Consider the following 12444-nt stretch of genomic DNA (forward strand, 5'->3'; position numbering starts at 1 on the left):
AAACAAGAGCAGATCTCAAACTGGAACATATCCAGAAAGATCTCAAACAAAGAAGTCTTTGAGCCGGATTTCTGTCTAAGGAGGATTTTTTGGGGGTTGATCCTTAATAGGATAAATTTGCGCTCACAAGGGGAATATTATGTCCATGACCTTTCACTAATGACAAGGTCCTAACGTGTAAAGTTGTCTCAGCTACAGATTTTCTCCAACTATTGCGGAAAACAAGGGGTTGGTCCAGATATTAATTTTTCTCCTGCATTTTGTTTTAAGTAAATAATTTATTAATTCAGTCTTGTTCGGGAAGCTTTAAATGCATCTCTCAGTGTCTTATGGCCATATAGTTCATCAACAGAGAGGTTTATTCCCCAAAAGCTTCCTGCAGTGCCCACTGAAATCAAAGACAAGACATTAGCAAAGCACTTATCCCAGCAGTCCTGACAGGGACAAGTGCCAGACAGCACTTCATTCTCATGAGCAGCACACCAGGGCCTTGAGCAACCCAGCATGGTGGCTCACTCAGAGAGCAACCCTAACCCCTGCTGCCATCCAGGAGATGTGACAGAGAGAGTTAACGTGTTCTAGAAATATACAAATCTGGGGCTCCTTCTGAAGTGAATACTCCAGTGACAGAATTACCACCTAAAAGAGAGACTCGGGTTCTTTCTCCTCTTGGTAAGTCTTGTAAGTCTAACTTAATGTCCACAACAAGGAGCACATTGCTCTGCACAGAACATGTCCCATAAGAAAATAAGATGGGTTTGTTGCTAGCCTGAGGATGTCTACTGGAAGGGCAGCGGTTTTAGGTATGGCCCCAAAAGACCATGGGATGTCTGGAGAGCACTGCTGGCAGAAGAAATAAGTCCTTCCAGAAATTAGATAACTCTGGATCAAGGAAACCAAAGGTAGAAGGGTGATCCCTCTTTCTTCACAGACACTTGATAAAGATCTGCCTCCATTTTTTGATCAGTGAATCAGTAACATAAAGAACAGTTGCAGTCTGAGCACTCCCCTTCTGGTGGGGAAGTGTGTGTCTGAAACCATTATCTGCAATATCACTCCACCCAAAGACTTGAAATTTAAGTTGCAGGTCCATTAAAGCTTTCCACATAATGGCCCTGAATCAGCAAAGACACAGTCCCCATTTTTCAAATTCTGAGGGACCCCCACCTCAGTTAAACACTTAAGTCACTTCTGGCAACACTTCCTCTGAAATTAATTCTTATTAATTTCAACAGTCTCTTTATCAGGCTGTATATAATGAAAATTATTTTTCTCTCACTATACCAGACAGTTTAGAACAACAGGACTTTTTTTGAAGACATTTTTAAGATTACAGTTTAATTGAGTTTTACATTATTTCCTCTGTTCCCCAGACAGATTAGCAAACACAACATTTTCATTTAGTAGTGAATTTAAGCATCCTTGAATGCATGAATCGAAATTCTGTCCCTGCTGATCTAAGAAGAGTTTAAGCATTTTTTACAATAAGGCCAAGATTTCATCTGGGGCCTCACATGTGAGGCACTCTGGCTTTCACTGCAGAAAATCAGTATTCAGCATCTTCTAGAAACAGAACTGCTTTTGCCAGCTCTGGCAGTAATTTGTGTTTTACATATTTCAGGGGATCTGGAAGGTAAAGTCAAGTGGTTGGACAACTTTCAGAAGTTCAGGCAGCTACAAGAGGTCATAATTTGGCCTCAGGTCTGGGATCGTGACAAAAGGTTCTTTATCCCAGAGGTAAGCAGATTTTAAAGGGCATTGTTTTCTAGAGGAGGGTTTCGTTTCCTATCAATCTTCATAGTGTGGTATGAAGTTGGCGGGTTGTCTGTATTCTAGTTAGTGGGGATGCCTCTGCTCTAACAGGAGCAGCAGCAGCCTGGGCACTGCAAGCACTGTAGCTGAACACACACAGCGCCTTGGATGGCAGCATGGGTTGCTGTCAGCCAGCATCCAAGAGGGGGTAATGATACAATCCAGGAGGACTCTACCATATTTGCTTTTAAGGGACAGAATGAAATGAGACAGATGTAAGTATTACCGGCATTTAATAAAGCAGAAATTATTTGCCTCTTTCACTTCCCAAGCTGAGCCAAAGAACTTTCCATTTACACTTAAATAGCTTTACAAAACATTACAAAGCATACCTGGGCATGCACATTTCTGCTGTAGCTACCCCCTTACCCAAACAGACAGGCTTTAAGCAGCACTATGGTAACATCATCGGGTGGGCCTCATGTCAAGGGTTATGTCTGTTCACCTGCAGGGCTGTACAAACACATTTAAGTAACAGCACTGCTGAAGAAATCCAGCCACACTCAGTCATCAGCTGTGTGATGTATTTAGCCTGAGATAAGAACACACAGTTAATCATCCATTATGCACAATTCCCCATTCTCTTTCTCTCTCTTTTTTGGGTCAAGTGTTTGAAGCAAAGCTTAAGAGAAAACAGCAGTGAAAACATTTTGTCTTCAGCAAACAGACTTCTCCTTCATGAAGGGAGGCTGATGCTAGCAGGTAATGTCCCTGAATGTCCTGGTGTCCAGAGATGGCTCAACAGAATTCTACATTGTTATGCCAGGTTCAGAATGAACCTCTGCAACAGCATTTGGGCAGGTGCAGGAAAGAAAAAGCAACTGTACAGCTTATCAGAGAGAGACTGAGATCCAGCCAAACTGCCAACAGGATGAGTAGTCTGTATGATTGTTTATTGTCATTTTTCCTGGCAGGCTAGTAGTTGTTTTATTACAGTGAGATGGCTGCTACAAGGTACAAGTTTAGTAGCCAAAATGACCAAGACAATTTAGTGCATTTGAGATTTAGACCCAGATTTAGTGCATTTGAGAATGCAGATTGGAGGATGACTAGTTGTGAATGACACTGGAAAAGAGGCTTCTTTGTTAAAAGCCTTCTGTAAGGTGCAATGATTCATAGATGTGCCTCATCTTAGAAGCAGCAATTCCTTAAAATTATCACACCATACAACTGATTTTTTTGTTTTCCTTCTCAGAAAGCACAAGACTCCTTGATGTCTACCTCTTCTTATTCAATGATTTCCTACTAATTACCAAAATTAAACGTAGCAAAAAGGTAATAATGTCTAGAGATATACATGGTTGCAGTTGTTATATTTTTTTAGCTTTTGGATGGATTTTGAATGTTTTTTGAAAGATTGATCTAAGGATAAAAATACAAGATGACTAATCAGCATGAAGAATGGCTGATACTTCTTCATATGAACAGCAAATCGTAACGCTGATTCAAAAACCTGCTTACAGGCTCATTATGGCACAGGAACAATATTACAGGCAAAATTTACATTACAAAACATTAATATCTTCCTGATGCTGTTCTGATGTGCTGCATTCCTAAAGCTCAGAAAAGTTTCAGGAATGTAAGACTTTTTCTAATGGTCCCTGCAACCCGAGAATATTTTATCCCAGAGATATCAGAATTGTTGGAAAGAAGAAAAAAATTAAAAGGAAAAAAACAGGGAAAGGGTAAAATGATGGAAGATTGGCTATACTGCCTGTTGTCCTCTCTTTGCCTTGATTTCCCCTAGTTTGAGTTATAATGACTCCTCTTAAGAAAATGTTTCTTGACTAATGATTCTATAGAGTTCTATAGATGATAAATATCTCTATTTAGACACATTGGAAGACATTGGATGACCTAAAATTCCTAAAGCTTCAGTGAAGGAGTGCATCTAGCTAATTAATTTTATGAAACTGATGTAAACTAAGTCTAAATGAACCCGTGATAAATCTCCTGGGGTTTATTTTAAATAAGCAGGTGTTCTGCTTTAGAGAGAAAGGAGATAGGGAAAGCACGCAGTGAGAGATTTTAGACCAGCAGCACCATCCCTTAGCAACAGGGGTGGTGAAGGAAGCAGAAATTCAAAGGACATGGTACCCTTAGGCAAATTTCTTTGAGGGTTATCCCACATACATGTGTTGCTGCATCTGTGAAGGGCTGCAACTCATCTGGAGCACTAATTCTCTCTTCTGCATATTCATGAGGGGAGATGGGGAAACATACCTCCAAGGAATAGAGAAAAATACTTGCTATCAAAATGTGGGGGAGAGAAAAAATACTTTTGTAATGCCTTTGACTGTTTTCTGCTTGTGGACTCGTGTTTCTATTGTAGCTTTTTAACGCAAGGTGTGACCTTGCAGGAGAGCTGCAGGTACCAGTCAGTTTTTCTAGGATTCCTCAGGCAAATAAGCTGTGTATCTTTGATAAGAGAAAGCACATAATTTAGAGTTGTTTAGTGCCTATACTTCATGAGCAGATGGCAGACAACCTGCTAACCGACTTCATTTTCTATTCCAGAAACATGGAGGCTCAGACTCCAGTGTAATCCCTGTCTGTCCTTCCCTTACTCCTGAGCTGCAGTCCTTCATAAGAGAGGGTGGATTTTGCACAGTCCTAGACCAGCCCATCCCACTAGACAGACTCATAGTGAAAAATGTTGAACCCGTCCACATTACAGGTATGTGCCTGCATGCATTTGAACGTCTCCATAAACACCATGTCAATGCACTGTGTGTGTGGTAGCATAAGGACAAGATGCTGTTTGCCCACAAACCACCCCCAGGTGCCTGGAGTGCAAACACTGGTGCCTCAGCACTGCCTGGCTTCACAGCTCTGCTCCTGCTGTGAGCCATGAGCCTCAGCTTTCACAGCCTGCAGCCCCTGCTGCCAGCAGTGACTCACACACACCAGTGACTCACATTTCATCCACTCACCCCAAAGGAGGTAGCAAGACTCAGCGACTTCTTCGTCACAAGCCAAGTATTTCCTTGTCCTAACTGTACTAATACACTATCAAACCCCAGGCATCTTTCCCAAGAACATTTTCAATTCCACACTAGTTATGCAGCATTTTTTCAGCTGTACCGCTACACTGCTCTCCTGGGTGTCTTCCCACATACACAGCAGCCATTCTCAAGGAGGCTGGAGAGATTTGCCTCCTTTTACTGCTCCTACTCACATCTCCACCAGCTCATGAGAGGATGGAAATCACCCACCTTACATCAATGCTTCCTTGCTCTCAGACATCCAAATGCATCACTGGGGAAAACACCTCCTTATCACTGCTGCTGTGCAGTTGGGTGAGGAGTGCCGGAGGACTGACTGCCACAGAGTTTGACCAGCCTTACCCTGCAAAAAAACCTTCCCGAAGTAAACAAGTCAGAGTTTGGGTCAAGGGAACAGGCATGAAACATCAGGTCTCCCCTTGGTCTGAGCCACTGATGCAGCAGGCTGTCACACAGCTCACCTTGGTGGTGAATGGTGCCACATCCAGTTGGTGGCTGGTCACCAGAGATGTTCCCCAGGCTCAGTATTGGGGCCGGTCCTGTTTAACACCTTTAGAAAAGATCTGGATGACGGGACTGAGGGAACCCTTAGTCAGTTCATAGATGATATTAATTTGGGCACCAGTGTTGATCCACTGGGAGATAGGAAAGTTCTGCTGAGGGATCTAGACAGGCTGCATTGATGGGCTGAGACCAGCTGCATAAGATTCAATAAGGTGAAGTGCCAGGTTTTGCACTTGGGTCAGAGCAACCCCATGCAGCACTATGGTCTTGGGAAAGCAGCCCAAAGGACAAGGACCTGGGGGTGATGGCTGATAGCAGCTGAACATGAGCCAGCTGTGCCCAGATGGCCAAGAAGACCAATGGCATCCTGGCCTATATCAACAATAGTGTGGCCAACATGACTAGGGAAGAGATCAATCCCCTGTACTCGGCACTGGTGAGGCCACACCTCAAATTCTGGACCACTCACTACAAAAAGGACGTTGAGAACCTGGAGTGTGTCCAGAGGAGAGCAGTGAAACTAGGGAAGGGTCTAGAGAGTAAGTCCTAAAAGGAGCAGCTGAGGGAGCTGGGGGTGCTTAGCCTGGAGAAAGGGACGCTCAGGGGTGACCTCATCACTCTCTACAACTGCCTGAAAAGAGGCTTTACCAGGTGGGGGTTTGCCTCTATTCCCAGGCAACCAGTGAAAGACAAAAGGAAATGGCCTCAAGCTGCACCAGGGGAGGTTCAGGTTGGACACCATAATTTTTTCACAGAAAGGGTGGTTAAGGATTGGAGCAGGCTGCCCAGGGAGTTGGTGGAGTCAGCACCCCTGGAAGTGTTCAAAAAATGACTGGAGGCACTTAGTGCTGTGGTCTAGCTGACATGGTAGTGTTCTGTCAAAGGTTGGACTCAATGATTTTGGAGGTCTTTTCCAGCCTTAATAATTCACTGATTCAGTCTAATACTGCCAAGATCACAGGCGCCTCCTCTATCAAAGAGAATTAAAAGAAATAGAAATCTCTGGGCTCCAGGGTCAGCCTAATCCTAAAGACTGAGATGAAAAGCTTAGGGAGATACAGTGCTCTGTAAGAAAGCAACAGATATGCAAAATAAACCTAGAGCCTGTAAAATTTATGATAGCTTTGAAATACATTCACTCAGACTATTTAGCATTCAGCATCAATGCTGAGAGGATATAAAGATAGGCAATAAAAGGAAAATTACTAAAGATGAGATAAGGGGATGAACACATGGAATAATAACCTTTCTTTAAATGTGCTCCAGGCATTGTCTGCCTGCCTTGTACCAAACCAGCAGAAATGGAGCAAATGCATTAGCCACCTCTTGCCTGCAGGTGCAGGGGAGGGCAGCCCCACCACCTGCATAAACCCAGGCTGAATGTAAGGTCAACAGCTCCTCGGTGCTGGACAGGGCAGTGCAGCCACTCTCCAGTTTGCACCTAAAAGATTGGCCATAAAAACCATAATGGAGATGGAAATAGGATTTTTGGATTTTTTTTTACAAGCCAGCATTTCCCATAGAGATTCCAACCAGGATTTTTCAGATAGAAAAATGATGATCCAGCTGCAATCATAAGAATAGACAAAGCTGCCTTCTGCACTGCAGCCCAGGCTCTGTCCACTGGTTATGACCATTCCCTGCACCCTGGGCCTCACTGCCTGACTTCTCTCCCATATATTCTTACCAGCTTTATTACAGCTGTATCCATGGCAGATTCTGTTACTTACGTGTAGTCTTACAACACCTCGGAATCCCCATCCTGATATAGGACCCCTTGGGGTGAGGTACAGTAAAAACAGTGAGAAAAATTACTATAGGGAGATTGCAGTTCATATTCCCACCATTTTGTGTAAAACAACAAGCAAACATTCCAGTGTCAACAGAAAATGTCCCTTTGCAGGAGAAAAAAAAATATTTAATATTGTCTGGAATGTGTGACCTTGGGGAACGTTGCCAATATATCTGCAGTCTCAAAGAGACTTTTATTACTGGTGGCACTAAAAGATTAGTTAGCTTGTTCTCAGAAAGGGCATGTGATCCATCACATTAATCAAAAATGAAATCCTGATTTTTGATCTAGCAAGTACTTTTGCATCCATTAGTTTGCTGAGGGTTGACATCACTTTGAAAATAAACAAAGCTCAATACAAGTACTAGAAACTATATATGTTGCAATATCCTAGAAATACCCTTTTGGCAGCAGGCAGGAGGCTGACAGTTATGTAGGGTAATTCTTGTTCAAAGCCTTCTATGCATTAGTGAAGGGATAAAAGACAAAAAGGTGTGTTCATAACACCAGGAAAGGACCCTAAAAGCAGAACTATCTGCAAATATCATGACCTTGTACAAGAGATGTAACTTTACATGTAAGTGTAATAGTAGGATCCCAGCTCTGAAGGCTGTAAGCAGCAACATGCTTTCTGATTAGAAAATCACTTTTCTTTTATCCTTCTGCTCTGGATTTAATCTTTGCATTTATTATTGCCCCACTAATAATGCTTTATACTACATTTGAAGGGGCCAGACTCACTCCTATGTCACTATATCAAAGACTGGTAATCTTTTCTGCTACAGAATTTCTTTTAGAAAATATTATTGACGGATGCCAAGCATTGCCCAGAAAATTCATTTTTAGAACTGTAAAGTTCCTTTTCCTATTGATGACAGACACAAGGCATAAGTTCAGAAACCTATCCTCTCTGCTGCCATACATTTTTGCTGCTAACTGATTTGCTGCAGTAATGTAACCAGTCTGTGCTCCACTTTCCTCTTCATCTTGCAGAAACATTTTGAACACTTGGAAATACTTGGACAAGACGCATTACACAGCAGCAAGATACCATACATAGTGCAGCCATTTCCCCATGTACCAGCCATCATACGGACTTTTAAAATAAAATAAAAATGGGACCTTTCTTTTCAGTTTTTAATATTTGGTTTTTTCCAACTTCAGTTATGATTTAATCCATGTTAAAGGGAAATATTTCTTCACGATCCTCAGGTAGACTTCAAAGCACCTTAGCTGCACAATGATGAAGCAATTAAAAATAAAACAAATGCAAGTAGAATTAATGTTTTGAAATACGAAAGTTTCCTACAACGAAAATAACTCACCCTATGAGGGTACAATTACCCTTTTAAAAATCAGAAAAGATGTTTACATGTATCATTTCTTTGATCATAATCAATGTGACATAAAACTGGAATGACAGTTGTATGAGGTGCATTTATATCACTTCTTTACATTTTTCCACAGTCTTCAGTCTGCGAAATGCTTTTCTAATCCAGCATGAGAACAGGTATCGGCAGTGCATAGCAGTCTTCTTGTTACAAGCTCAGACAGAGACTGCCAAGGTAGGTAGCACACCTTCTTTTTCTTCTCTAATTACAACTATGCTTTCCCTAAAGCAGGATGGCAGCCTAAAAGTGGTCATGCTGTGATAAGAATCTCTTACAGTTGTGACATTTGACCTAAACAAAATAACACCCCAGTGCTTTGGCTCACATATTTGTTACAGAATTTTTGCTGCTGAACATGTTCCAGTTTTCTATCAGGGTTGATAGCAGGTCATATTCTTTTGAAAAACATTATCAATTCTGACTGCTAAAAAAAAAGTGCCATTTCTTGTGTCACAGAAGACACCAGCTCCTCCAGAGAAGTCAACACCAAAACAATCCCCCTACACTCAACTCACATGCAGTAGTACTCACATCAGAAAACTGTCTCATGCTCATCTATTCACATGCAATCTTGCAACTTCAGACTGAACAGATGGTATGATTAATTCCGCTGTTATATAAATTTACCCCTCATTTTCACACCATATCACATTTCTAGTAACAGCACTGTATATAACATCTGAAAGCGTGGCAGGCATTTCACAGTATTTTGCTTTCTCATGTAAGTTGAATTTCCCTAATACCTAATGCACAGAAACTTCACCACCACTAATACTAGCTCTTAGAAGTAAATGGGGGTAGACTTTTTTCAAGAGAAGCACTGAGCGAATTCTTCTCATTTTCAAGTCACTGGCTGATACTTGGAATAGCTATCTATTCAAGAAGTCATTACTTTCTCCTGTTACTGAAATATGACCTTCCCTTTCTAAAACTGCTTTCACACCAGAGCCACCATCTTCTCAATGTCATAGAATCATAGAGTAGTTCGGGCTGGAAGGGATCTTCAAACATTTTACTCCAAAGGATTAATCATTTTAGAACTAGTCCAATGTCTAATCATAGCAATTCAGAGACAACTTCTGTGACCAGACCATCTGGACTAGCAGAGAGAAGGAAGTTACATATTTGAAATTATCTCTTCATTACCCCTGTCCTCATACCTGGATAACAGCAAACATAGAGCTGAATGTTGTCAGCATGGTAACAGAAACTGAAATTCAGATGGCAGCACATGGCAGATCTTGGAGGAGGACAGAATTTGTGATGCTGATAGGACTGGAGCAGTCTGACTCAGAGAAACGCAGAACCCAAACTGCAGGGGCAGCATTAAGCTAATTAATAAACATTACACAAAAGGAGTGAAATAGCCTGAAACAAAATTCATTATAAGTAGAGCATTAAAATCCTGCCTTCCAAGCAAAAAGGGAAATATTCACAGGAAATCACTGGCACCAAACACAGATTCCAGCAGCATGTAGTGGCCTGAACAACTAGGAGAGTCATAGGTGTGGGATAATTCATGTTTCCTTCAGCAATTATGAGCATGAGCCTGAAGAGAGGCTAAATAAAACTAAAGGCTCTGGATGTTTATGCATCTAACTTACTGAAACTTTAGATTGTCTTGGTTTACAAATATTTTCTCTTGTTACAGAAAGCATGGATATCACAGATAGAAACTGCAATCTCCAATTATATCACACGACATGAAACCAAGAAAAGCACTGCTTTCTGCTTCCCTGTTGAATCCTCTGAAATTTAATGTCAGCACTGCACTGACAGCCAGTGGAAGACTATTGTGATGATAGCATAGTTATTTCTTTCAGAACACCTTAGGTCTCTGAAGCTAACAAATTTCTGACTTAACTAGACAAAAGCGAGGAGCTTGGACTACACCATGTAGGAATAAATTGGAGGAGGGGAATGAGCCATGCAACAAATGTATGGCTCCTAGATGCCCCTTTGCTTCACCTAGGGAAGGCTCTTGCCACCCAGGGAAGCTTTAATAGAGCTAGTCATTTCCTTGAAAGCATGACACGGTAAAAAAGCTATGTTGGTAAGGACACTTCATTCCTCAGAGAAGTTCAGAAGGCTTATTCCATCATTGAAACTGTATTAATAAATTTCATTAAATTAAAATTGTGTAGCCATAGCTCCTGTTAGTTATATGTCTCTACCTACTAACCTATAATATCACAAGATGTTTCTTGCATTAATACTGAGTTTTATGTGTATATATGTATGCATGTACATATACATATGTATATAGCTATGCACTTACCTGGTCCAGTGCTCTCCAGATACAGCCTAGGCTGCTGTGGTACACAAATTCCTGCTCTTCCCCTGTGTCTATGATGGGCAAGTTTTTGTCACAGCTTCCTGGGAAGGAACTAGCCATCAGGCTCCATGCCAAGTGGTGAATGTGTAAAGCAGGAGAGCAGAACAAAGTGCACTCAGCAGATCTGCACCAGGGCACCACACAAGCTGCCAACGCTTCGCCATGGCTTGGCTGACACAGCTGTGCTCCATCTCCCCAACCCCATGCTCAGCTGCACACTGTATCACACATAGGGCTCACCAGAACTCTACAGCTTCTTAAAACCAGTGCTGACAGGACAGAAAGATATTTCAAGCCCAGAAGAGTCACATCTGACAGACTAAGCTCTGTGCCTTGTGCGCTGGCAGAAGGGAGAAGGTATTTCACTTTGTCTACTTTTTACCAAAACAGCCTTAAGCCAGGTGTGCTGACTACCAGAGAAGCAATCATTCCTGGAGACCAGCATATCTCCAAGGAGGACAGCCCAGGTGTTGGAGGTTGGGGAATTTTCCCCCATTCTGTTGCTATGGAACAGAAACGACCAGAGACAAAAGATGCAGCCAGGGTGGAGTGAGGATCACACCTGGCTGCTGGTGACTTCACTTGCTCACTGGGCATCGGAGGGGGAACGGTGGAACTGCTGTCTGCCCTTTGCTGTAACTGAGGGAGCCTGGCTCTGCACTGCTTTTTTTCCTTGCTGGGTGAGCCTTGGTTTGGGAAAAGCACAGCATCCCGACCCTCTTCCCCCCCTCCCCAGCTGCGTCCAGCAGCTCTACAGAGGATCCCAGCTGTCGCTGCCCCACAGTCTCCCCGCTGGCCGGGACACACCACAGCTTCTGCCCCAGCTGCAGAGTTTCCACCACCCCATTCTTGCTGCCCTGGGTGAGGCAGCCCTGCTGTTCCAGCCTGCTGCTCTGAGGTTTGCTGCTGCACTCCATCCTGCCATCCAGCCTTCCGCCATGACTGCCTGAGGGGAGCTCACCCGCCTGCGCCACAGCGCCCCCTGCAGGCGCGGCAGTCATCGCACTGCCCTGCCCGAGGGGAGCCAACAGCGCCCCTGCTGGCTGTGAGTGTAACTGCACCGAAGGAAAGTGCCCGGCAGCCCAGGGAAAGCTGCCGCCGAGTTTCTGCTTTTGTTTGTTGCTGCTGCTGTTGTTGCTCGTTTGCCTCGTTATAGATACTAGCAAAGCACTGTTATTCCTTTTCCCATATCTTTGCCTGAAAGCCCTTGATTTCAAAGTTATAGTAATTCAGAAGGAAGGGGGGGTCATATTCTCTATTCTAAGGGAGGTTCCCACCTTCCTTAACAGACACCTGTCGTTCAAACCAGGACACCAGGGGAAGTATTTACACACAGGCTTGTCTTCGTGGAGGCACAAGCTCGATAGGCTCCTCTGTGGTGACAAGAGAAAGACACCTCAGGAAGCCAAGGCAGAAACCGACTTCCCAATTCAAACTGCCTTTCAGGGAAGACCTCTTCTTTCCATCTTTCTCCATATCTACACAGGGCCCCTGCTTCAACAGCCAAACATGGGGTTTTGTCAGTGCCCCCACAATTCAATAGTGGCTTTATCACAGAACTGATCTCCCACATTAATCATTTGGCTTCTCTCTGCAACACAGTTA

The 12444-nt window shown here is 43.1% G+C and overlaps 1 protein-coding gene across 1 annotated transcript in view; it reads left to right on the forward strand.

Moving 5' to 3' along the window:
• Window positions 1–11319, forward strand: part of PLEKHG7 (pleckstrin homology and RhoGEF domain containing G7) — a 28738-nt gene extending 17419 nt beyond the window's left edge. The window contains exons 11-16 of the mRNA XM_085049218.1: window positions 1622–1737; window positions 2421–2514; window positions 3008–3087; window positions 4330–4489; window positions 8581–8678; window positions 10156–11319. Coding sequence (XP_084905344.1) covers window positions 1622–1737; window positions 2421–2514; window positions 3008–3087; window positions 4330–4489; window positions 8581–8678; window positions 10156–10263 — 656 coding nt within the window. The 3' untranslated portion in view covers window positions 10264–11319. The remainder of the gene's footprint in view (window positions 1–1621; window positions 1738–2420; window positions 2515–3007; window positions 3088–4329; window positions 4490–8580; window positions 8679–10155) is intronic.
• Window positions 11320–12444: the final 1125 nt, after the last annotated feature.

The sequence above is a fragment of the Lichenostomus cassidix genome, chromosome 1Aa (assembly GCF_008360975.1).
Source record: "Lichenostomus cassidix isolate B80296 chromosome 1Aa, HeHo_3.0, whole genome shotgun sequence".
NCBI lineage: Eukaryota > Metazoa > Chordata > Aves > Passeriformes > Meliphagidae > Lichenostomus > Lichenostomus cassidix.